Raw genomic sequence first — 27,501 nt, 5'->3', positions numbered from 1 at the left:
CTTTAGTTTCATCTGTCCACAGAATATTTTGCCAGTAGCGCTGTGGGACATCCAGGTGCTCTTTTGCGAACTTCAGACATGCAGCAATGTTTTTTTGGACAGCAGCGGCTTCTTCTATGGTGACCTATTATTCTTGTTTAGTGTTTTACATATAGTAGACTTGTCAACAGAGATGTTAGCATGTTCCAGATATTTCTGTAAGTCTTAAGCTGACAATCTAGGATTCTTCTTAACCTCATTGAGCATTCAGCATTGTGCTCTTGCAGTCATCTTTGCAGGATGGCCACTCCTAGAGAGAGTAGCAACAGTGCTGAACTTTCTCCATTTATAGACAATTTGTTTTACCGTGGACTGATGAACATCAAGGCTTTTAGAGATACTTTTGTAACCCTTTCCAGCTTTGTGGAAGTCAACAATTCTTAATCTTAGGTCTTCTGAGATCTCTTTTGTTCGAGGCATGGTTCATATCGAGCAATGCTTCCTGTGAATAGCAAACTCAAATTTTGTGAGTGTTTTTGATAGGGCAGGGCAGCTCTAACCAACATCTCCAATCTCGTCTCATTGATTGGACTCCAGGTTAGCTGACTCCTGACTCCAATTAGCTTTTGGAGAAGTCATTAGCCCTAGGCTAGGGTTCACATACTTTTTCCAACCTACACTGTGAATGTTTAAATTATCTATTCAATATAGACAAGAAAAATACAATAATTTGTGTGTTATTAGTTTAAGCACACTGTGTTTTCCTATTGTTGTGACTTAGATGAAGATCAAATCAAATTTCATGACCAATTTATGCAGAAATCCAGGTAATTCCAAAGGGTTCACATACTTTAAAAAATATTTTTTTACCCCTTTTTTCTCCAAAATTGGTAGTTTATACAGTCTTGTCTCATCGCTGCAACTCCTGTACGGACTCGGGAGAGGTGAAGGTCGAGAGCCATGCGTCCTCCGAAACACAACCCTGCACTGCTTCTTGACACAACGCAAATCCAACCCGGAAGCCAACCGCACCAATGTGTCGGAGGAAACACCGTACACCTGGCGACCTGGTCAGTGTGCACTGCGCCCGGCCCGCCACAGGAGTCGCTAGTGCACGATGAGACAAGGATATATCCCTGCCGGCCAAACCCTCCCCAACCCAGACGACGCTGGGCCAATTGTGCAATGCCCCATGGACCTCCCGGTCACGGCCGGCTGCGACAGAGCCTGGGCTCGAACCTAGAATCTCTGGTGGCACAGCTAGCAATGCGATGCAGTGACTTAGACCACTGCGCCACCCGGGAGGTCCACATACTTTTGCTTGCCACTGTATGTATGTATGTAGCTATGTATGCATGTAGCTATGTATGTATGTATCTTTTGTAGCATTATTTCTGTATGTTCATTCCCTCACTCACTCACTCACTCACTCACTCACTCACTCACTCACTCACTCACTCACTCACTCACTCACTCACTCACTCACTCACTCACTCACTCACTCACTCACTCACTCACATATTCATTTATCCGGCCATAATACTCTCCCTGTACCTGAGCTCCTCTTTGCGTCGTATGATCATCTCCTCATCCAATCTGTGTATACATGTCCCCTCAGACTTGATCTTTTTAAAGTGCTGCTTCACCTCCACTCGCCACTCCGCCTGCACCACAGACACAGCAACAGATCATGTGTTAGTTAAAACTCAGCAACACAGACCATAGTGTCTCAGTCATAACAGTCAGACAGACAGCAGCATAGACATACCATGTGTCAATCAAAACAATGGTCAAAACAAATCCATGTCACAGAGCATCTCAATCGTGCTCAGTAAACACAGTGAAAACATTCTGAAAGGACACCGTGGACATTTTCCTGACTGGGTATCATTCTGACCTGTCCCTCTAGCTGCTGTCTGTTTGTCTTGTCTTTTACAAGGGCAGAAAGGTTTTAAAGAGAGAGAAATAGAGAGAGTAAGTGTGTGTGTGTGTGCTCGCGTGCATGTCAGTCTATCATGGTCCATCTGTGTGTGTGTGTGGCTCTTATTATTAAGCTAATCAGCCATCCCTCATTCCTCTATGTCCCTCCCTTCTCTCTGCCTCTCCTCCCTGCATTTCCTCCCCTCTTGCCTGCTTCTCCTCCCATCCTCCCTGCTTCTGTCCCCTCCCTCCCAGACTCTCCTCCTCTCCCCTCCCTCCTTCCTGCCTCTCATCTCCCCTACTCCCCACCTCTCCTCCCCTACTCCTTGCTTTTCCTCCCATCCTCTCCTCCCTACCTCTCCCCCTCCCCTCTTCTAACTGCCTTTCCTCCTCTCTCCTCCTCCCTGCCTCTTCTCCCCTGCCCCTCCTCTCCACCTCTGCTACCCGCCTCCCTGCCTCTCGTCCCCATTAAAACAATCGGGAATTAGCTATGGTATAAGGATTCAGACGCATTGATCTCCTCGTCTTTGACAAAAATAAGAGATAACATGACTAGCTAGAAAGCTAGCTAACTGTCAGTGCCCTCCATATAGATCCTATTAAATTACAAGAAGGGCTATGTCATAAACCCTCAAAGTAACAGAGTGGGGTGAAAATGGTAGCCATATTGGTAAGGGAAAATTCAAACCAGTCTAATTGGAATTAATGGCAGTAGAGGCATAATCCTGATTTTACTTATGCAGGAAAATGTAAGTAAGGCATGTGATATCAGAAATTGTGTAATATAATTATTGTCAAGCTAAGATATTGTCATATAATTATAAACACAGTTTCTACGGGTTTTATACACATTTTCTGTATAAATAGCCTTTAAAATGTAGGATGATAAATGTCAAAAATGTGTTTTATTGGAAAGCTGTGAGTGCTATTATACACTGCTCAAAAAAATAAAGGGAACACTTAAACAACACAATGTAACTCCAAGTCAATCACACTTCTGTGAAATCAAACTGTCCACTTAGGAAGCAACACTGATTGACAATAAATGTCACATGCTGTTGTGCAAATGGAATAGACAACAGGTGGAAATTATAGGCAATTAGCAAGACACCCCCAATAAAGGAGTGGTTCTGCAGGTGGGGACCACAGACCACTTCTCAGTTCCTATGCTTCCTGGCTGATGTTTTGGTCACTTTTGAATGCTGGCGGTGCTTTCACTCTAGTGGTAGCATGAGACGGAGTCTACAACCCACACAAGTGGCTCAGGTAGTGCAGCTCATCCAGGATGGCACATCAATGCGAGCTGTGGCAAGAAGGTTTGCTGTGTTTGTCAGCGTAGTGTCCAGAGCATGAGGCGCTACCAGGAGACAGGCGAGTACATCAGGAGACGTGGAGGAGGCCGTAGGAGGGCAACAACCCAGCAGCAGGACCGCTACCTCCGCCTTTGTGCAAGGAGGAGCAAGAGGAGCACTGCCAGAGCCCTGCAAAATGACCTCCAGCAGGCCACAAATGTGCATGTGTCTGCTCAAACGGTCAGAAACAGACTCCATGAGGGTGGTATGAGGGCCCGACGTCCACAGGTGGGGGTTGTGCTTACAGCCCAACACCGTGCAGGACGTTTGGCATTTGCCAGAGAACACCAAGATTGGCAAATTCGCCACTGGCGCCCTGTGCTCTTCACAGATGAAAGCAGGTTCACACTGAGCACGTGACAGACGTGACAGAGTCTGGAGATGCCGTGGAGAACGTTCTGCTGCCTGCAACATCCTCCAGCATGACCGGTTTGGCGGTGGGTCAGTCATGGTGTGGGGTGCTATTTCTTTGGGGGGGCCGCACAGCCCTCCATGTGCTCGCCAGAGGTAGCCTGACTGCCATTAGGTACCGAGATGAGATCCTCAGACCCCTTGTGAGACCATATGCTGGTGCGGTTGGCCCTGGGTTCCTCCTAATGCAAGACAATGCTAGACCTCATGTGGCTGGAGTGTGTCAGCAGTTCCTGCAAGAGGAAGGCATTGATGCTATGGACTGGCCCGCCCGTTCCCCAGACCTGAATCCAATTGAGCACATCTGGGACATCATGTCTTGCTCCATCCACCAACGCCACATTGCACCACAGACTGTCCAGGAGTTGGCGGATGCTTTAGTCCAGGTCTGGGAGGAGATCCCTCAGGAGACCATCCGCCACCTCATCAGGAGCATGCCCAGGCGTTGTAGGGAGGTCATACGGGCACGTGGAGGCCACACACACTACTGAGCCTCATTTTGACTTGTTTTAAGGACATGACATCAAAGTTGGATCAGCCTGTAGTGTGGTTTTCCACTTTAATTTTGAGTGTGACTCCAAATCCAGACCTCCATGGGTTGATAAATTGGATTTCCATTGATTATTTTTGTGTGATTTTGTTGTCAGCACATTCAACTATGTAAAGAAAAAAGTATTTAATAAGATTATTTCTTTCATTCAGATCTAGGATGTGTTGTTTAAGTGTTCCCTTTATTTTTTTGAGCAGTATATGATACAATATCAATACTTGTTGCATTAACAACTTGTGTCAGCCATTGTATGGCTGTGAATTGACTGCATTGTTTGAATGGAATGTTGGCATAGTGGCAGTTAATTAGAACAATCAATGGAATAATTCCTGTCTGGCTAGCTAGCTAACAAACATACAGTGCGGATATATTCTTCAAATTCATTATTTTACCCAATATCTTATCACAGCACTGGCTAACCGTGGTTGACCAACTCCCTGACCAAAATGGCTGCATCATAAGAAGGTTTCATTCCCATTCTACATAGTATTCAATGTCCTAATTCTATGGTGCACTGCCTATCAGCTAGCTGTCAGTGTCAGTGCCCTCCCCTCCCTATTTGTTGTTGTTTCTCTCCACTCCAAGTGAAATTCACAACAACAATATGTGCCCACCCCCAATTCAGGTATATCTATTAGTAGCCCCTGTCATTATTAGGTGGTAGAACTAAACTAAGCATTTCTGCTGTTAGACAGGATTTATATCGATAAAGGGGTGACATTACCCTCTGGTTTAAGGTTTATGACATAAGCCACTCTAGTTTAATAGTGCATCTCTATGGGTACAGTAGAGCAGTGGTTCCCAAACTGTGGGTTGGTGACTTTTTCCATATTTTGTTATGTTACAGCCTTATTCTAACATGTATTAAATAGATGTTTCCCCCCTCATGAATCTACACACAATACTTCATAATGACAAAGCAAAAACCGGTTTTTATACATTTTTGCAAATGGATTACAAATACAAAACTGAAATATCACATTTACATAAGTATTGAGACCCTTTGCTCAGTACTTTGTTGAAGCATCTTTGGCAGCGATTACAGCCTAGCAAGCTAGCCAACGTTAGCCAACAGCTTGACTGCTGTTGTTAGGTCAGAACGCTCGGATCCACCCTACTCCTCGGGTTTTTAGAAATGTTAGCAAATTTATTAAAAATAAAAAGCATAAATACCTTATTTACATAAGTATTCAGACCCTTTGCTATGAGAATAATTGAGATCAGGTGCATCCTGTTTCCATTGACCATCCTTGATGTTTCTGCAGCTCGATTGGAGTCAACCTGTGGTAAATTCAATTGATTGGACAAGATTTGGAAAGGCACACACCTGTCTATATAAGTTCTAACAGTTAATAGTGAATGTCAGAGCAAAAACCAAGACATGAGGTCGAAGGAATTGTCTGTAGAGCTCCGAGACAGGATTGCGCCGAGGCAGAGATCTGGGGAAGGGTAGTGAAAAATGACTGCAGCATTGAAGGACCCCATGAACACAGTGACCTCCATCATTCTTAAATGGAAGAAGTTTGGAATGACCAAGATTCTTCCTAGAGCTGGCCGCCAGGCCAAACTGAGCAATCGGGGGAGAAGGGCATTTGTCAGGGAGGTAACCAAGAACCCGATGGTCACTCTGACTGAGCTCTAGAGTTCCTCTGTGGAGATGGGATAATCTTCCAGAAGGACAACCATCTCTGCAGCGCTCCACCAATCAGGCCTTTAGGGTAGAGTGGCTAGACAGAAGCAACTCCTCAGTAAAGGCACATGACAGCCCGCTTGGAGTTTGCCAAAAGGTACTTAAAGACTCTCAGACCATGAGAAACAAGATTCTCTGATCTGATGAAACCAAGATTGAACTCTTTGGCCTGAATGCCAAGCGTCGCATCTGGAGAAAACATGGCACCATCCCTACGGTGAGGCATGGTGGTGGCAGCATGATGCTGTGGGGATTTCTTTCAGTGGCAGGGATTGGGAGACTAGTCAGGATCAAGGGAAAGATGAAAGGAGCAAAGTACAGAGAGATTCTTGATGAAAACCTGTTACAGAGTGCTTAGGACCTGAGACTGAGGTGAAGGTTCACCTTCCAACAGGACAACGACCCTAAGCACACAACCAAGACAACGCAGTAGTGGCTTCGGGACAAGTCTCTGAATGTCTTTCAGTGGCCTTGCCAGAGCCTGGACTTGAACCCGATCGAACATCTTTGGAGAGACCTGAAAATAGGTGTGCAGCGAAGCTCCCCATCCAACCTGACAGAGCTTAAGAGGATCTGCAGAGAAGAATGGGAGAAACTTCCCAAATACAGGTCTGCCAAGCTTGTAGCGGCATACCCAAGAAGACTCGAGGCCGTAATCGCTCCCAAAGGTACTTCAACAAAGTACAGAGATATTTTAGTTTTACATTTTTTCTAAATGTGCCAAAATTTCTAAAAAACGGTTTTTGTTTTGTCTTTATGGGGTTTAATATACATTTTAGAATAAAGCTGTAACGTAACAAAATGTGGACAAAGTTGAGGGGTCTGAATACTTTCCGAATGCACTGTATACACACACATTTGCGGAATGGGAAAACGCTTTCAATGTAAACTTAAACGACTAACACCAAATAGAACATTTTTGCCCACTGAAGTCGGTTACGACGCCGAACTGCAGTCAGGTCAAGACCCTGGTGAGGACGACAAGCACGCAGATGAGCTTCCATGAGACGGTTTCTAACAGTTTGTGCAGAAATTCTTCAGTTGTGCAAACCCATAGTTTCATCAGCTGTCCGGTAGCTGGTCTCAGAAGATCCCACAGGTGAAGGACCCGGATGTGGAGGTCCTGAGCTGGCGTGGTTACACGTGGTCTGCGGTTGTGAGTCCGGTTGCACTTCCTGCCAAAATGTCTAAAATGACGTTGGATGCAGCTTATATCTGGTGGACATTCCTGCCGTCAGCATGCCAATTGCCCACTCACTCAGACTTGTGACACTTCTGTGGCATTGTGTTGTGTGACAAAACGTCATATTTTAGAGTGGCCTTTAATTGTCCCCAGCACAAAATTTGAGAGGAATAAGCTTTTTGTGCTTATGGAACAATTTTGGGATATTTTATTTCAGCTCATGAAACATGGGACCAACCCTTTACATGTTGCGTTTATATTTTTGTTCAGTATATTTTTCTTCTGACAGAAGCAAGAAGTATTAGCTGGTAGATTTTAGCTTTTGACACCATGTAGATGTGCATAAAGACAAAAACACGTAACTTTACTTGCCGAAGTCTGGTGGTTTATTCACATACAGCTAGCTAGCATACAGCCAAATATGCTCCTTGTTCTATCTGTGATACAGTGGTACCAAAACAGCACAGTATGAAGATAGGCAGAAACTGCTTCTCCAATAGAAATCCCTGATCACGCTTGTAGGCATTGTCAGGCAATGTTGGCTAGATAAGCTACAACACAGAAACATGCCTCCGGGTCTAACATTCATCTCGCACCGAACTGCGAATGTGCAGACCATCAAATCAAAGGCACTCCTTCGATATAAAGTAGCTTTTTTCACTGTCACAAGGTTGGAGTAATAACATGTTCAACTATTTTAGACATTGGCTCAACTCTAGGTTGTACCTTTAGATTTCAAGAAAATTAACAACCAAGGAAGAATTTTTCACTTCTCTCATTGACTTCTCAAAACCCCGGCCTTGTCTGCTTGGTCTGTTTCGCAAGTGTAAGCACCTCTAACTTTAGAATCTCTGTGGCGGTACTGGTACATCCAGATACCTTCGAGTGACTGTGACCTACCCATGATGCTCTAGTGATGACCTAGGCAACAATAAACAAAAACACATTCCATATTTAGGCTAAGGCTAGTGTTCAAAAGATTAGCCATAACACTGGCTATGGCTGGTTCTGGAGATGGTTTGTCATAAGCATTTAGGGAAAACTTTGCCATCTAATGTTATCTCTAAATGGGTGTTCTTGTGTCCACTGCCAGTGAAAATCTGTGCTGCAGAGAGGTAGAGGAGGAAGCTTATGTTGCTGATTGCATTTCATTCTCAGTACATAGTCATCAATCATGCAAGGAAAAATGACTGAAAGACACAAAATGACATATAGTGGTTATGAGCCCTTTGTTGTTCACACAAGAAACCTATTTTCAATGATATAGCTACCATCACATAACACAAATGAAAGGGTAAATGGTTTATAATAATATTTTAGCGAACTGTTCATGCACCTACACAGCATTATTAGTTATTCTACAAAAGAATAGCAATGGTTGTCCTGTAGCAGAAAGTGTATGCCATAGGATTAGGAATGAGTAATTTAATAGGATCTCTGTGGTGTATGTATGCACTGTACAGGTGATGGCAAAGTGCAAAAACGTGTTGGTGGCATGCTACTGACCACCCAGGTTATGCCCTATATGTCTCAACCCATATGCCCTGTAGGCTGTATGCAATGCTTACAGGCAAGAACATGAGAACATGGATGCTGAAATAAGTGGGTAGGTAAATGCAAAGTATGCTATGTTAGAGCACAGGAAGGCTTCTAATTATAGGGAGATTGAACATCCCTATAATAACTGAAATATCAATTAACCCCCAGTCAATCGGGAAATCTAACCCTGAGCAAAATAATAGTGGACTAGAACACACCTGTAGGCTTTCTGTAGATTGGAATAACTTCTATTCAAATTCAAAGTCTTCAATCAGATCAAGCATTAACTGGCGATAGCATATGTTTTGGCGGATGCTTTGTTGGTGTCAGAGGTGGAACTGCATTGGTCAAATCGGTGAGCAGCTGCTCTTGCGATCATTGTCAGGAAGCCACACACGCCCTACTCCAGTCAGAAGTTCAGAATGAGAAAGTGTAGGCTATATAGAAATAATTTCGCTCAAATAGAAAAATCATTAAAGGAAATTAGGATCTCTTATCCTAATCGAGGTGTTGAGCACATTTTATATTCCAGTGTTCGAACTTGTACACAAGGCTGCATGGGATTCTGTTAATGCGACTCGGTGCAGCCAATGGCAATGTCCACTTTAGGTATAATGCCGGGAGCCACTTGAGGATTTGACAGCTCTAACGCAGTTCCACCCTGACACCGTCAAAACAACTCTCTGCAGATGTTGGCTAAAGTGGATCTGATTGAATCGAGCCCTTAGTTTGCAATTGTGATAACAGGTTCTGAAAGGTAGGCAAATCGTTGGCAGAAAGTTGTTGTGCATTAGTGTCGTGGGTACCTAAGAACAAATGTCCACTTGGTAATCCCAGCGTGTGCAGACCAGGTTCCCTGATCCCATGTACAATGGCTTAAAACTAACCCCATTAGAATGATTTAGTGAGTCAAATTGTGTAAACATCTTTACTTTATTTGAAGGATATAACTATTTAAAAAAAACTGTATTTATTGCAATTACAACCGCTGCCTCAGCCTCTGTCCATCTGGTCTCATGCAGCACAGCAGTCCTGTAAAACATATGACACAAATGTAGAGTTAGTTCATTGAAGTTATTGTAGGTGGAATCCTAACTTGAGATCTATGTAATTTAACTTTTGTTCAAATCGTGATGTCAGTAGAAGATTTATGGCAGAAATGATGTGTTGATATGACTCAGCCCATTATGTTATGGCTCCAAATCCAACATCAACAAATCTTAGTGATAGGATTCCGTGACTTACCTTCACTATACTTGAATGAGTGTGTAGACAGCACTCTGGGCGCAGACATGAAATACAGAGGTATATTACAGTTGAATAGTAGCTCCAAATCAAACATCAACATTACCTAGTGATAGAATTTGAAGACACACTACCATTCAAAAGTTTGGGGTCACCTAAAAATCTCCTTGTTTTTGAAAGAAAAGCACATTTTTTGTCCATTAAAATAACATCAAATTGATCAGAAATACAGTGTAGACATTGTTAAAGAAGCAATAAAACTGGCCTTCTTTAGACTAGTTGAGTATCTGGAGCATCAGCATTTGTGGGTTCGATTACAGGCTCAAAATGGCCAGAAACAAAGCCTTTCTTCTGAAACTCATCAGTCTATTCTTGTTCTGAGAAATGAAGGCTATTCCATGTGATAAATTGCCAAGAAACTGAAGATCTCGTACAACACTGTGTATTACTCCCTTCACAGAACAGCGCAACCTGGCTATAACAAGAATAGAAAGAGGAGTGGGAGGCCCTGGTGCAAAACTGAGCAAGAGTACAAGTACATTAGAGTGTCTAGTTTGAGAAACAGACGCCTCACAAGTCCTCAACTGGCAGCTTCATTAAATAGTACCCACAAAACACCAGTCTCAACGTCAGCAGTGAAGAGGCGACTCCGGGATGCTGGCCTTCTAAGCAGAGTTGCTAAGAAAAAGCCATATCTCAGACTGGCCAATAAAAAGAAAAATTAAGATGGGCAAAAGAACATAGACACTGGACAGAGGAACTCTGCCTAGAAGGCCAGCATCCTGGAGTCGCTGGTGTTTTGCAGGTACTATTTAATGAAGCTGCCAGTTGAGGACTTGTGAGGCGTCTGTTTCTCAAACGTCGTTAGCTAGCTAGTTTATTGCATAAGCATTTCATGTAATGATGTAGCTAACTATTGTAGAAGGGGCACGTTTATAATTTGATCAGATAACTAGCTAGCTGAGAAGCTCTCTTTTACTTACAGTCTCGCCGTCCAGGTAGATGGTTGGAAAAGCATCTTCTTTGAGTCAAAGCCTCATTTGAAAGCCCAGCTCCACCGGCAAGTAATTAAAAAAGGAGTCCCGGGTGATATGCACATTGCAGACTGACACACATACAGTTTCTTACGACTCTTCAAAGCTGAGGAAAGTCATCTACTGGCAGTAAACATGAGGATGGAGACATCGGGAGGGCAACTCATACAAACTCCAGTCTTTGATGTTTCAACCAGAAACCCTGGACGCACTGTAGCCGCGGGGCATTGCACAAATGGACAGACAGACAAACGTATAAAGCTACAAAAAGACAAAGAGATACAGAAGTGAGACATAAACTTGGACAAAGCTACAAACAGACAAATGGATTTAGACAAATAGACCGATTGATTTATAGATATACAGTGCAAAATAGCTGTTCAAAAAAGCAGCAATAGCAAGTGGACGTCAAAAGGATGTTTGGCTCAGTCGTGAAGAGGAATAACTTTGCATGTGTTTCTAATTAATATTTTTTAAATTCAGGCCATGATTGTGGGTGGTAACATTTAAATAAAACCCAGCCCTGAAACAAAATGTAGGCAAAAAATGATTTGTACTTCATCTCATAGGAAAACACAACATTGACTTTGCAATAAGTGGGCAGTTCGGATTTGTCACTTCAAGCCCAAATATATCATACGTTGACTAAAAGGGTGACTTATTGATTTAAATCGTGCAACATCATGGGTAAGCTCTGCCCATTGTCTTTCAGCTCTAAAAATTTGATTTCTACTCGCATTGACGTTTTAAAGAATGAATAAGTTATTTCATAACTTGAATTACTTACCAATACAACTACATGAATCTAGAAAATACGTTTTGTGGGTAAGAGTGCAGTATTTATTTAGTACAGTGCCTTCGGAAAGTATTGACTTTTTCCACATTTTGTTAGGTTGCAGCCTTATTCTAAAATTGATTAATACATCTAGACGTTCCGCTAGCGGAACACCTGCTCCAATATCCAATGATAGGCGTGGCGCGAAATACAAACTCCTCGAAAATCCGAAAACGTCCATTTTTCAAACATATGACTATTTTACACCATTTTAAAGACTCTCCTTTATCTAACCACACTGTCCGATTTCAAAAAGGCTTTACAGCGAAAGCAAAACATTAGATTATGTCAGCAGAGTACCCAGCCAGAAATAATCAGACACCCATTTTTCAAGCTAGCATATAATGTCACAAAAAACAAAACCACAGCTAAATGCAGCACTAACCTTTGATGATCTTCATCAGATGACACTCCTAGGACATTATGTTATACAATACATACATGTTTTGTTCAATCAAGTTCATATTTATATCAAAAAACAGCTTTTTACATTAGCATGTGACGTTCAGAACTAGCATTCCCACCGAACACTTCCGGTGAATTTACTAAATTACTCACGATAAACGTTCACAAAAAACATAACAATTATTTTAAGAATTATAGATACAGAACTCCTTTATGCAATCGCGGTGCCCGATTTTAAAATAGCTTTTCGGTGAAAGCACATTTTGCAATATTCTGAGTAGATAGCTCGCCATCACGGGCTAGCTATTTTGACACCCACCAAGTTTGGTACTCACCAAACTCAGATTTACTATAAGAAAAATTGGATTACCCTTGCTGTTCTTCGTCAGAATGCACTCCCAGGACTTCTACTTCAATAACAAATGTTGGTTTGGTTCCAAATAATCCATAGTTATATCCAAATAGCAGCGTTTTGTTTGTGCGTTCAAGACACTATCCAAAGGGTAACGAAGGGTGACGCGCCCGGCGCGTTTCGTGACAAAGAAATTCAAAATATTCCATTACCGTACTTCGAAGCATGTCAAACGCTGTTTAAAATCATTTTCTCGTAAAAAAAGCGATAATATTCCGACCGGGAGTCGTTGTTTTCGTTCAAAGACTGAAAATGAAAACACGGAGTCGTCTCGTGCACGCGCGCGCCAGTCTCATTGTTCTCTGATCAACCACTTACCAAATGCGCTACTGTTTTTCAGCCATGGCCTGCAAAGTCATCATTCAACGTTCTGACGCCTTCTGAGAGCCTATGGGAGCGTTAGAAAATGTCACGTTACAGCAGAGATCCCCTGTTTTGGATAGAGATGATCAAGAAGGCCAAGAAATGGTCAGAGAGGGCGCTTCCTGTTTGGAATCTTCTCAGGTTTTGGCCTGCCAAATGAGTTCTGTTATACTCACAGACACCATTCAAACAGTTTTAGAAACTTTGGAGTGTTTTCTATCCAAAGCTAATAATTATATGCATATTCTAGTTTCTGGGCAGGAGTAATAATCAGATTAAATCGGGTACGTTTTTTATCCGGCCGTGAAAATACTGCCCCCTATCCATAACAAGTTAAATAGTTTGTATTCATCAATCTACACACAATAACCCATAACGACAAAGCAAAAACAGTCTTTTAGAAATGAAATTAAAAACTTAAATCACATTTACATTTACACTCAGTACTTCGTTGAAGTACCTTTGGCAGTGATTACAGCCTCAAGTCTTCTTGGGTATGACACTCAAGCTTGGCACATTCCCATTATTCTCTGCAGATCCTCTCAAGCTTTGTCAGGTTGGACGGGGAGTGTTGCTGCACAGCTATTTTCTGGTCTCTGCAGAGATGTTCGATCGAGTTCAAGTCTGGGCTCTGGCTGGGCCACTCAAGGACATTCAGAGACTTGTCCCGAAGCCACTCCTGCGTTGTTTTGGCTGTGTGCTTAGGGTCATTGTCCTGTTGGAAGGTGAAACTTCACCCCAGTCTGAGGTTCTGAGCACTCTGGAGCAGATTTTCATTAAGGATTTCTACACTTTGCTCCGTTCATCTTTGCCTCGATCCTGACTAGTCTCCCAGTCCCTGCCGCTGAAAAACATCCCCACAGCATGATGCTGCCACCACCATGATTCACCATAGGGATGGTGCCAGGTTTCCTCCAGACGAGACATTTGGCATTCAGCCCAAAAAGTTCAATCTTGGTTTATCAAACCAGTCCTTTAGGTGCCTTTTGGCAAACACCAAGCAGGCTGTCATGTGCCTTTTCCTGAGGAGTGGCTTTAATCTGCCCACTCCACCATAAAGGCCTGATTGGTGGAGTGCTGCAGAGATGGCCGTACTTCTGGAAGGCTCTCCCATCTCGACATTGAAACTCTGGAGCTCTGTCAGAGTGACCATCGGGTTCTTGGTCACCTCCCTGACCAAGGCCCTTCTCCCCCGATTGCTCAGTAACTCTCAACCCCAGCTCTAGGAAGAGTCTTAGTGGTTCCAAACTTCTTCTATTTAAGAATGATGGAGGCCACTGTGTTCTTGGGGACCTTCAATGCTGCAGACACATCTGTGCTTCAACACAATCCTGTCTTGTAGCTCTATGGACAATTCCTTCGACTCCATGGCTTGGTTTTTGCTCTGAGATGCACTGTCAACTGTGGGACCATATATAGACAGGCGTGTGCCTTTCCAAATCATGTCCAGTCAATTGAATTTACCACAGGTGGACTCCAATCAAGTTGTAGAAACATCTCAAGGATGATCAATGGAAACAGGATGCACCTGAGCTCAATTTCGAGTCTCATAGCAAAAGGTCTGAATACTTACGTAAATAAGGTATTTTATGATTTTTATATTTGCTAAAATTTCTAAAAACCTGTTTTTGCTTTGTCATTATGGGGTATTGTGTGTAGATTGCTGGGGATTTTTAAAATGTTTATCCATTTTAGAATAAGGCTGTAACAAAATGTGGAAAAAGTCAATGGGTCTGAATACTTTCCGAAGGCACAAAAGTTTGCTAGCAAGTCTTTCACACTGGCTTTAGCCAGGGCCTCCCTGGGCAAGTCCAGGGGGTTGCCTAGCAGCACTTGCTTCTAACAGCTATCACGACAGCTCAAATGGCTTTGACAAACTACAATTTCAGCTAATAGGGAGAAGTATCTAACAAAATAATTAGCCAAATTCCCAATAACTAATCATAAACTATTTACATATAATAGAAATGTGGGTACATTTGTGGACAAAATTCGAAATTACTCAACTGTACAATGAAAGTTTAATTTCTAAATGGCCGTCCTGTAATGTTGCCGGCATGCCAATGTCCATTCTAGTGTTTAATTTACTTATGTACCTGATATTTAAAGTACGTCTCTTGTGGGGTTAGGGTTAGAGAGCAGTAATCTACTGTACTCTACTGGGCTCTACTTTACCTGAGATTTGAAGTATGTCTCCTGTGGGGTAGACAGCAGGTCAGCTGAAGCGATATCCAGATGTAGGAGGATCTGACGGAAAGAAGGTCTGTTCCTGGGCTTACAGCTCCTGGGAGCAGAAAAAACAACAACATTAGAACATGTCTACTTCTACCTTTAAAGGGTAACTCTCAACCCCAATTTCAGCCTTTGTCCAACCCCTTCAAAAAAACAAAATGCATTCAGGTGAGAAGTTGTGGGTGGGGAGAATTGCTCATAAATACTAATTTTGGGGGTGGGTATATGTAGTTACACCTGATCCCAACAATTTCTCACTAGCATACTTACCAGAAGTCCACTGGCATGCTCTGATAATAAAATGATGTGCATCGCAAGCAAATATAGCTCTGGATAGTTAGCTCACAGTGGTAATATGCCGAGTTCCTGACATTAATTGCCACTTGCCAATTCGAATACCCCATGCAGGTAAAAATTTTTTATTGTGGACTCACATTTATTGCGGTAATGTTTTGGGAAGAAAAGTGCTATCATCACTGTGAAAATGAAGATTATTAATTCAATCCAACCCGCATTGCAGTATTTTCGCAGTAGCTTTTTTTCCAATTTTCCAATTACTCACAGATTGGTCTTGGGTACTGTATAACAACCTACAACTACTACCACCCATCTCACAGGTATGCTTTCACTTTCAGAATTAGATGTGTGTGGGCATCGGAGGAATATTTTTAAATTAAATATTTAAAAAGCAGGTAGCTTGCGATCGACCTGTTGGAGACCACAGACGTAGAGGTGCCTCTACATCAGGATTTCAATGGTAGAGTTGAACCGCTGTGGGCAAAAAGAGCTAGATTGACAACTAAAAGACCAACAAAAAGTATGCGGACACCTGCTCGTCGAACATCTCATTCCAAAATCATGGGCATTAATATGGAGTTGGTCCCCCCTTTGCTGCTATAATAGCCTCCACTCTTCTGGGAAGGCTTTCCAATAGATGTTGCAACATTGCTGCAGGGACTTGTTTCCATTCAGCCACAAGAGCATTAGTAAGGTCGGCCACTGATGTTGGGTGATTAGGCCTGGCTCGCAGTTGGCGTTCCAATTCATCCCAAAGGTCAGGGCTCCGTGCAGGCCAGTCAAGTTCTTCCACACCGATCTCGACAAACCATTTCTGTATGGACCTCGCTTTGTGCACAGTGGCATTGTCATGCTGAAACAGGAAAGGGCCTTACCAAAACTGTTGACAAAAAGTTGGAAGCTCAGAATCGTCTAGAATATTATTGTATACTGTAGCGTTAAGATTTTCCATTACTGAAACTAAGGGGCCTAGCCCGAACCACGAAAAACAGCCCCAGACCATTATTTCTCCTCCACCAAACTTTACAGTTGGCACTTTGCATTGGGGAAGGTAGCGTTCTCCTGGAATCCACCAAACCCAGATTCGTCGGATTGCCAGATGGCGTGTTTCATCACTCCATAGAACACGTTTCCACTGCTCCAGAGTCCAATGGCTACGAGCTTTACACCACTCCAGCCAACTCTTGGCCTTGTGCATGGTGATCTTAGGCATGTGTGCGGCTGCTCTGCCATGTAAACCCATTTCATGAAGCTCCCGACGAACAGGTATTGTGCTGACGTTGCTTCCACAGGCAGTTTGGAACTTGGTAGTGAGTGTTGCAACCGAGGACAGATGATTTTTACGTGCTACGTGTTTCAGCACTTGGCGGTCCCGTTCTGTGAGCTTGTGTGGCCTACCACTTTGAGGCTGAGCCGTTGCTGCTCCTAGACGTTTCCATTTCACAATAACAGCACTTATCGTTGACTGGGGCAGCTCTAGCAGGGCAGAAATTTGATGGACTTGTTGGAAAGGTGTCATCTGATGACGATGCCACGTTGAAAGTCACTGAGCTCTTCAGTAAGGGCCATTCTGCTGCTAGTGTTTGTCTATGGAAATTGCATGGCTCTGTGCTCGATTTTATACACCTGTCAGCAACAGGTGTGGCTGAAATAGCCGAATACACTAATTTGAAATGGTGTCCACCTACTTTTGGCCATGTAGTGTATATCACTTTTGCAACGAACTGTCAAAATGAAGACCAGAATTGATTTGTTTTACTATATATAAGCCTAAAACATTTGGTTTTCGAAGAAAAAAGGTTTTTCATGAAAGCTACTCTTGTAGCTCTTGTTTATCTCCTCCTCAGTTACTGCCATGTTTATGGCCTTGCCTCCATGCCTCCCTCCCTTCCCTTCATCCATCTCTCCATTTCTCTACCTCCAACCCCTTTCCCCCTCCCTTCCCACCTCTCTACCTCCATCTCACCAGCACTGTCGCAGCAGTATTTTGAATCCATCTGGGCAGCTCTCTGGGACGGGCAGGTTCAAGCTGTTGTTGCCCACTCCCCAGATGATGGCCGATGAATCCACGTCTTTATACGGCACCTCTCCTGTTAGCATCTCCCACAGTACCACACCAAACGACCTAGAGGGAAAGAGAGAGAGACATCCATGAGCTCCAACTAATCTTTAAGACTAACCTTTCCATACCACCCTGCATCCTACTGCTGGCCTGCCTCTAAAGCTAAGCAGGGTTGGTCCTGGTCAATCCCTGGATGGGAGACCAGATGCTGCTGGCACTCTTCCCTCTAGTCTAAGGAGATCCCAGGATAGTGAAGGGGATATTGCCCTGCCTAGGGTGCCATCTTTCAGATGAGATATTATAAGGGTGTCCTGTGGTTAAAAAAAATCCCATGACACTTATTGTAAGAGTAAGGTTCTAAACCTTGGTTTCCTAGCCAAATTCCCAATCTGGCCCCTTTCAATCATGGCTACCAAATCATCCCTCTGATTCCCAATTGGCATATATCATACCTCACTTCTCCACCATGACAGCTGATGTGTGGTGAGTGTTCTTGAATAAAATGGTTTCCATGCATCCCCCTAAGTGGGTGTTACACATTGGTTGTGGAAGAGGTAAGTTTGCCCCCTTACTATGTAACGCACTTTTAGCACCTACTGAAGGAGGAAAGGCACTATATAAATGCAATAGATGATTATACAATAAATACTGAAACCACTCTAGTACACAAGTTTTATAAGACAACAAATCACTACCCCGCTTGTGTTTGTTTTTGTGTTTCAGCCTCTTTTATGTACCCACCATGCTTTTTCCAATGTTGTTTTCATCTCTGAACTAACACACAATGAACACAACACTGTATACATGTTTGTTAAAGTAGTAAAGGAGTCAGTCAGACAGCCTGTGTTTATGTGTGTACTGTGCTCGGCTGGCCGCCGATGCATGTCAGCACCGCTCATGAGGACTGTGAGCTCTCGTTCTCCATGGCCGACGTGAGTAGGAAATGTAAGCGTGTTAACCCTCGCAAGGCTGCCGGCCCAGACGGCATCCTAAGCCGTGTTCTCAGAGCATGTGCAGACCAGTTCAATCTCTCCTTATCCCAGTCTGCTGTCCCAATTGCTTCAAGATGTCCACCATTGTTCCTGTACCCAAGAAAGCGAAGGTTACTGAACTAAATGACTATCGCCCCGTAGCACTCACTTCTGTCATCATGAAGTGCTTTGAGAGGCTAGTTAAGGATCATATCCCCTCCACCTTACCCGGCACCCTAGACCCACTACAATTTGCATACCGTCCCAACAGATCCATGGATGACGCATTCGCCATCACACTGCTCAATCACATCTGGACAAGAGGAATACCTATGTAAGAATGCTGTTTATCAACTACAGCTCAGCCCTCAACACCATAGTGCCCTCCAAGATCATCACTAAGCTCGAGGCCCTAGGTCTGAACCTCACCCTGTGTAACTGGGTCCTGGACTTCCTGACTGGCCGACCCCAGGTGGAGAAAGTAGGCAACAACACCTCCGCTACGCTGATCCTCACAAGGATGCATGCTGGGCCTCCTCCTACACTCCCTGTTCACCCATGACTGCGTGGCCAACTCAATCATCAGATGACACAACAGTGGTAGACCTGATTACCAACAACGATGAGACAGCCTACATGTAGGAGGTGAGGGCCTTGGCAGAGTGGTGACAGGAAAATGTTTACAGTTTAAATCTGATCGCTTTGACTTTGTTCATCGATGGAATATAGCCTATGAAATTACCTTTTGTTTGGAAAATAAATGTTTGTTTTTACACTATTGGGGCTTTGGATTCCCTGTTCTGTGGTTGCTTTGGAAACGCGTCTGACTACGGCATCACATACAGTACCTGTGGCATCAAAGGCAAGTTTGGAATTGGATTACGAATTGCCTTTATAAAGATAATCAAGGACCTCAGCGACACAAGCCATGGCCTGTTCCCCCCACTACCATCTAGAAGGCGGAGACAGTAGAGGTGCATCAAAGCTGGGACAGAGAGACTGAAAAACAGCTTCTATCTCCAGGCCATCAGACTTTTAAATAGTCACCACTAGCTGGCCTCCACCCAGTACCCTGCCCTGAACTTAGTCACTGTTACTAGCCGGCTACCACCCGGTACTCTACCCTGTACCTTAGAGACTGCAGCCCTATGTACAGTCGTGGCCAAAAGTTTTGAGAATGACACAAATATTAATTTTCACAGTTTGCTGCTTCAGTGTCTTTAGATATTTTGGTCAGATGTTACTATGGAATACTGAAGTATAATTACAAGCATTTCATAAGTGTCAAGGGCTTTTATTGACAATTACATGAAGTTGATGCAAAGAGTCAATATTTGCAGTGTTGACCCTTCTTTTTCAAGACCTCTGCAATCCGCCCTGGCAGGCTGTCAATTAACTTCTGGGCCACATCCTGACTGATGGCAGCCCATTCTTGCATAATCAATGCTTGGAGTTTGTCAGAATTTGTGGGTTTTTGTTTGTCCACCCACCTCTTGAGGATTGACCACAAGTTCTCAATGGGATTAAGGTCTGGGGAGTTTCCTGGCCATGGACCCAAAATATCGATGTGTTGTTCCCCAAGCCACTTAGTTATCACTTTTGCGTAATGGCAAGGTGCTCCATCTTGCTGGAAAAGGCATTGTTAATCACCAAACTGTTCCTGGATGGTTGGGAGAAGTTGCTCTCGGAGGATGTGTTGGTACCATTCTTTATTCATGGCTGTGTTCTTGGGCAAAATTATGAGTGAGCCCACGCACTTGGCTGAGAAGCAACCCCACACATGAATGGTCTCAGGATGCTTTACTGTTGGCATGACACAGGACTGATGGTAGCGCTCACCTTGTCTTCTCCCGACAAGCTTTTTTCCGGATGCCCCAAACAATCGGAAAGGGGATTCATCAGAGAAAATGACTTTACCCCAGTCCTCAGCAGTCCAATCCATGTACCTTTTGCAGAATATCAGTCTGTCCCTGATGTTTTTCCTGGAGAGAAGTGGCTTCTTTGAGGCCCTTCTTGACACCAGGCCATCCTCCAAACGTCTTCACCTCACTGTGTGTGCAGATGCACTCACACCTGCCTGCTGCCATTCCTGAGCAAGCTCTGTACTGGTGGTGCCCCGATCCCGCAGCTGAATCAACTTTAGGAGATGGTCCTGGCGCTTGCTGGACTTTCTTGGGCACCCTGAAGCCTTCTTCACAACAATTGAACCGCTCTCCTTGAAGTTCTTGATGATCCGACAAATGGAGGAGGTCAAAGACCTGGCCGTGTGGTGCCAGGACAACAACCTTTCCCTCAATGTGAGCAAGACAAAGGAGCTGATCATAGACTACAGGAAAAGGTGGACCGAAAAGGCCTCCATTAACATCGACGGGGCTGTAGTGGAGCAGGTTGAGAGCTTCAAGTTCCTTGGTGTCCACATCACCAACGAACTATCATGGTCCAAGCACACCAAGACAGTCGTGAAGAGGGCACGACCACACCTTTTCCCTCTCAGGAAACTGAAAAGATTTGGCATGGGTCTCCAGGTCCTCAAAAAGTTCTACAGCTGCACCATCGAGAGCATCCTGACCGGTTACGTCACCGCCTGGTATGGCAACTGCTCGGCATCTGACTGTAAGGTGCTACAGAGGGTAGTGCGTATGGCCAAGTACATCACTGGGGCCAAGCTTCCTACCATCCAGGACGTATATAATAGGCGGTGTCAGAGGAAAGCCCAAACAATTGTCAGAGACTCCAGTCACCCAAGTCATAGACTGTTTTCTCTGCTACCGCACGGCAAGTGGTACCGGAGTGCCAAGTCTAGGACTAAAAGGATCCTTAACAGCTTCTACCCAGGGGCTGAGCCAGAGGGGTGTCTGGGGTGGCACTGGACACCCCTGACATCTGATTGGCCACCCCGGGTGCCACCCCAAAATGTAATTCGCTACCGGCAGTTTGATGCTGATAGACATCTCATTTCACCTCTTGTTGAAAGAAGCATTTATTTTGACGTTTGGCGGCAGATTTTTCAAATCGAGGACGCGGAAGAGAGAATATTAACTTTGGTTGGGAGATACAGAAGAATAAGAAGAACATACAGAAGAAGAAGAGGGAATATTTCCACAGCTCCACAAGCTCTTTTTGCAATTAGTGAAAGCATCCTAGTTGAAGTAAGTTTTAAGGTTTACCAACGGGTTTAGGTTTCCTGAACAACGCTGTGTAAGTTAACGTTAGACCTGTGGCTCCATTTAAAAAATATATATATTTCACCTTTATTTAACCAGGTAGGTCAGTTAAGAACAAGTTCTCATTTACAACTGTGACATGGCCAAGATAGAGCAAAGCAGTGCGACACAAACAACAGTTACACATGGGATGAACAAACGTACTGTAAATAACACAATAGAAAAGTCTATATACAGTGTGTGCAAATGTAGTAAGATTAGGGAGGTAAGGCAATAAATAGGCCATAGTGGCAAAATAATTACAATTTAGCAATTAAACACTGGAGTGATAGATGTGCAGAAAATGATTGTGCAAGTAGAGATACTGGGGTGCAAAGGAACAAAAAAAAATAACAGTATGGGGATGAGGTAGTTGGGTGGGCTATTTACAGATGGGCTATGTACAGGTGCAATGATCTGTAAGCTGCTCTGACAGCTGATGCATAAAGTTAGTGAGGGAGATATAAGTCTCCAGCTTCAGTGATTTTTGCAATTTGTTCCGGTCATTGATAGCAGAGAACTGGAAGGAAAGGCGGCCAAACGAGGAGTTGGCTTTGGGGGTGACAAGTGAAATATACCTGATAGAGTGTGTGCTACAGGTGGGTGCTGCTATGGTGACCAGTGAGCTGAGATTAGGCGGGGCTTTACCTAGCAAAGACTTATAGATGACCTGGAGCCAGTGGGTCTGGCGACAAATATGAAGCGAGGGCCAGCCAATGAGAGAATACAGGTAGCAGTGATGGGTAGTATATGGGGCTTTGGTGACAAAACGGATGGCACTGTGATAGACTACATCCAATTTGCTCAGTAGAGTGTTGGAGGCTATTTTGTAAATGACATCGCCGAAGTCAAGGATCGGTAGGGTAGTCAGTTTTACGAGGGTATGTTTGGCAGCATGAGTGAAGGATGGTTTGTTGCGAAATAGGAAGCCAATTCTAGATTTAATTTTGGATTGGAGATGCTTAACTTCTATGGGCTACGTGGGACGCTAGCGTCACCCACCTGCGGGACACAGCCAGTGAAATATCAGGGCGGCAAATTCAAAAACAACAAAATATCATAATTCAACTTTCTCAAACATACAACTATTTTACACCATTTTAAAGATGCACTTCTCCTTGATGTAACCACATTGTCCGATTTCAAAAAGGCTTTACAGCGAAAGCAAAACATTAGATTATGTTAGGAGAGTACATAGACAAAAATAATCACACAGCCACTTTCCAAGCAAGGACATGTGTCAATAAAACCCAAAACACAGCTAAATGAAGCACTAACCTTTGACGATCTTCATCATATGACACCCCTAGGACATCATGTTACACAATACATGTATGTTTTGTTCGATAAAGTTAATATTTATATCCAAAAACAGCATTTTACATTGGCGTGTGATGTTCAGAAAATGTATTCCCAACAAAACATCCGGTGAATGTGCACATCAATTTACAAAAATACTCATCATAAACGTTGATAAAATATATAACAATTATTTAAAGAATTATATACAGACTGCTCCTGGATGCAACCGCTGTGTCAGATTTTAAAATAGCTTTACGGAGAAAGCACATTTTTCAATATTCTGAGTACATAGCTCGCCATCACAGCAAGCTATACAGACACCCGCCAAGTTCGGGGTCACCTAAACTCAGAATTAGTATTAGAAATATTCTCTTACCTTTGCTGATCTTCGTCAGAATGCACTCCCAGGACTGCTACTTCCACAAGAAATGTTGTTTTTGTTCGAAATACTCCATATTTATGTCCAAATACCTCCGTTTTGTTTGTGCGTTTAGAGCACTATCCAAAGGCATAACGCGTGAGCGCAGTACCAGAGACGAAAAGTCAAAATGTTTATTACCATACTTAGAAGCATGTCAAACGCTGTTTAACCTGATATGGATAGGGGGCAGTATTTTCAAGGCCGGATGAAAAAACATACCCGATTTAAACTGGTTACTACTCTTGCCCAGAAACGAGAATATGCATATTATTAGTTGATTTGGATAGAAAACATTTGGAAGTTTCTAAAACTGTTTGAATGGTGTCTGTGAGGATAACAGAACTCATATGGCAGGCAAAAACCTGAGAAAAATTCAACCAGGAAGTGCAGGATCTGAGAAATGTAGTTCTTCTTTCTAGTCCCTTTGTACTCAGAATATTGAAAAATGTGCTTTCGCCGAAAAGCTATTTTAAAATCTGACACAGCAATTGCATAAATGAGTTCTGTATCTATAATTCTTAAAATAATTGTTATGTATTTTGTCAACGTTTATGATGAGTATTTTTGTAAATTCACCGGGGGTTTTGGTGGGAATACATTTTCTGAAAAATTCTTATGTATTCTGCGCCAATGTAAAAAGCTGTTTTTGGATATAAATATGAACTTGATTGAACAAAACATACATGTATTGTATAACATAATGTCCTAGGAGTGTCATCTGATGAAGATCATCAAAGGTTAGTGCTTCATTTAGCTGTGTTTTGGGTTTTATTGACATATATGCTTGCTTGGAAAATGGCTGTGTGATTATTTTTGTCTATGTACTCTCCTAACATAATCTAATGTTTTGCTTTCGGTGTAAAGCCTTTTTGAAATCGGACAACGTGGTTGGATTCAGGAGAGGTTTATCTTTGAAATGGTGTAAAATAGTTGAATGTTTTAAAAATTGAAATTATTGGATTTTTGAGGTTTTTGTATTTCGCGCCATGCGATCCCATTGGCTGTTAGCTAGGGGTTTCGCTAGCGGAACGCCTAGATGTAAAAGGTTAAAATCCATCTTTATGGTATTTTTTGCGTAAAATTGCGATAATATTCCAACCGGACAATAGCGTATTCATTCAAGGAGAAAAAGAAGGAACAGCGCGCTCACAGGATCGAGCATATCCAATCCCTTTGTTGCCAGGCAGTCCACTCAGTAACTGAGCTCCTATTATCTGCCCAGTGACAGGACAATGCTCAAACCACTTTCTGAAGGCTTTTGACAGCCAATGGAAGCCTTAGGAAGTGCAATGTAACCCCACAGATACTGTAGTTTCGAAAGGGACTAGAAAGAATAACTACAATTCTCAGATCCTCCACTTCCTGGTTGACTTTTTCTCGGGTTTTTGCCTGCCATATGAGTTAACTACACATGGTTGATGATATTACTAGTTTATCGAGCCTGTCCTGCATTGCATATAATCGCTTAGGTACACGTTGCTCCAACCATAAACATCAATGTCTTTCTTAAAATCAATACACAAGTGTATATTTTTAAACCTGCATATTTAGTTAATATTGCCTGCTAACATGAATTTCTTTTAACTAGGGAAAATGTGTCACTTCTCTTGCAAACAGAGTCAGGGTATATGCAGCAGTTTGGTCCGCCTGGCTCGTTGCGAACTGTGAAGACTATTTCTTCCTAACAAAGACAGCCGACTTCGCCAAACGGGGGGATGATTTAACAAAAGCGCATTTGCAAAAAAGCACAATCGTTGCACGACTGTACCTAACCATAAACATCAATGCCTTTCTTAAAATCAATACACAGAAGTATATATTTTTAAACCTGCATATTTAGCTAAAAGAAATCCAGGTTAGCAGGCAATATTAACCAGGTGAAATTGTGTCATTTTGCGTTCATTGCACGGAGTCAGGGTATATGCAAGTTTGGGCCGCCTGGCTCGTTGCGAACTAATTTGCCAGAATTTTACGTAATTATGACATAACATTGAGGGTTGTGCAATGTAACAGGAATAACGTTTTGTTTTCGAGATGATAGTTTCCGGAATCGACCATATTAATGACCTAAGGCTCGTGTTTCTGTGTGTTATTATGTTATAATTAAGTCTATGATTTGATAGAGCAGTCTGACTGAGCGATGGTAGGCAGCAGCAGGCTTGTAAGCATTCATTCAAAATAGCACTTTCGTGCATTTTGCCAGCAGCTCTTCGCAATGCATTGCGCTGTTTATGACTTCAAGCCTGTCAACTCCCAAGACGAGGCTTGTGTAACCCATGTGAAATGGCTAGCTAGTTAGCCGGGTGCGCGCTAATAGCGTTTCAAACGTCACTCGCTCTGAAACTTGGAGTAGTTGTTTCCCCTTCCTCTACATGGGTAACGCTGCTTCGAGGCTGGCTGTTATCGATGTGTTCCTGGTTCAAGCCCAGGTAGGAGCGAGGAGAGGGACGGAAGCTATACTGTTACACTGGCAATACTAAAGTGCCTATAAGAACATCCAATAGTCAAAGGTATATGAAATACAAATGGTATAGAGAGAAATAGTCCTATAATTCCTATAATAACTACAACCTAAAACTTCTTACCTGGGAATATTGAAGACTCATGTTAAAAGGAACCACCAGCTTTCATATGTTCTCATGTTCTGAGCAAGGAACTTAAACGTTAGCTTTTTTACATGGCACATATTGCACTTTTACTTTCTTCTCCAACACTTTGTTTTTGCATTATTTAAACCAAATTGAACATGTTTCATTATTTATTTGAGGCTAAATTGATTTTATTGATGTATTATATTAAGTTAAAATAAGTGTTCATTCAGTATTGTTGTAATTGTCATTATTACAAATAAATAAATACAATTAATAATAAAAATCGGTGATTAATCGGTGTCGGCTGATTTTGGTCCTCCAATAATCGGTATCGGTATCGGCGTTGAAAGATCATAAGCGGTCGACCTCTACTCAGAACTGCTGGAAGCATGTCCCTTAGATTACATCTGCATGCCCACCTTACATCCGTAAGTCTCTGTAGTTCCCTGGGCTGCTGCTGTGGATACAGCTCTTTATGAACTGCAAGCCACTTGAGGTGAACTTACGAGCCAGATACAAAGTTATAAAGCTTCTGCAGGAGAGCAAAAAAGTTAACTGCCTCAGGCACTAATTTTACAGCATCGACAAGAACCAAATTGAATGTGCATTACAGTGCACATAAAATGCAAATCTTGCACTGTTTTTAAACCGTGCAGACACACCAGAATGCTTTCCACTCATGACGGATGCACCATCATAGCCTTGCCCCACAAGATTATTTCTGTAGTCCAGACCATGTTTTTCAAGGCAATCAATTATCATTTTTGTGAGACTTGCTGCATCTAAGCTTTCAGCTGACTGAAAGTGCGAAAAGCTTTTGTGGATGGCCCCGTTGTAATAGTACCTCACAACTAAAGACATTTGTTCTTTTTTTCTTTAAATCTTTGGTTTCATCTGCAATTACACAAAAACGTAACTTTCTTTTACTTCTCTTATTATTTCACTTTGTACCATCTCAGCTAAGCCCTCAAGAACTTTGTTCTGGATTTGGTGGCTTGTGTACTTAGCATTGCCACATGCATTCATCCTTTTCTCTATGAGAGGGACATGCTTTGCTATTTCTTCTAAGATTGTCAAAAAATTACCCTTGTTGTGAGAGTCATCAGACTCTCGATGACCTCTCTGCACTATATTTTGAGTGGCAGTTAATAGAAGCACATCTGCAATTGTTTGTAAGTACAGTTGTCCTCCACTTTCTTTTTACGGTCCTCATTTATGACATCTAACATTGAGTTGCTGTCAATAGCCCTTTTATGCTGATTCCAAGCATACCTAGCATTGATATGATGCACTGCCTTCGAATGGAGCTTAAACCCAGAATCTTTAAACAGTGCCTTTTTCCAGTTACAAAAACCTGACTGTGATGTGAAGGCAGATTCAGGTGTATTGGGCAGAGAAAAATGTCTACAGGTGAAGCAATAAGTCGAATCTTCAAGCCATGAATTGTCCTTATACCAGGAGCTGTTGAAAGCCCTTTTCTTAGTACCATGCTGAGTTCTGGGAA

At 42.9% G+C, this 27,501-nt stretch overlaps 1 protein-coding gene across 2 annotated transcripts in view; it reads right to left on the bottom strand.

The window, feature by feature from the left end:
• LOC106582660 (mitogen-activated protein kinase kinase kinase 12) overlaps positions 1-27,501 on the bottom strand; it is a 62,237-nt gene that overhangs the window by 11,013 nt on the left and 23,723 nt on the right. For both annotated transcript variants that reach the window (XM_014165919.2, XM_014165922.2), the window contains exons 6-8: positions 17,414-17,572; positions 15,094-15,202; positions 1,534-1,643 (exon numbers count right to left, since the gene is read on the bottom strand). In XM_014165919.2, coding sequence (XP_014021394.1) covers positions 1,534-1,643; positions 15,094-15,202; positions 17,414-17,572 — 378 coding nt within the window. The remainder of the gene's footprint in view (positions 1-1,533; positions 1,644-15,093; positions 15,203-17,413; positions 17,573-27,501) is intronic.

This window comes from Salmo salar, chromosome ssa22 (assembly GCF_905237065.1).
Source record: "Salmo salar chromosome ssa22, Ssal_v3.1, whole genome shotgun sequence".
Lineage (NCBI taxonomy): Eukaryota > Metazoa > Chordata > Actinopteri > Salmoniformes > Salmonidae > Salmo > Salmo salar.
The sequence above is the reverse complement of the archived record's forward strand: the minus strand, read 5'-3'. Positions and strand labels throughout refer to the sequence as shown.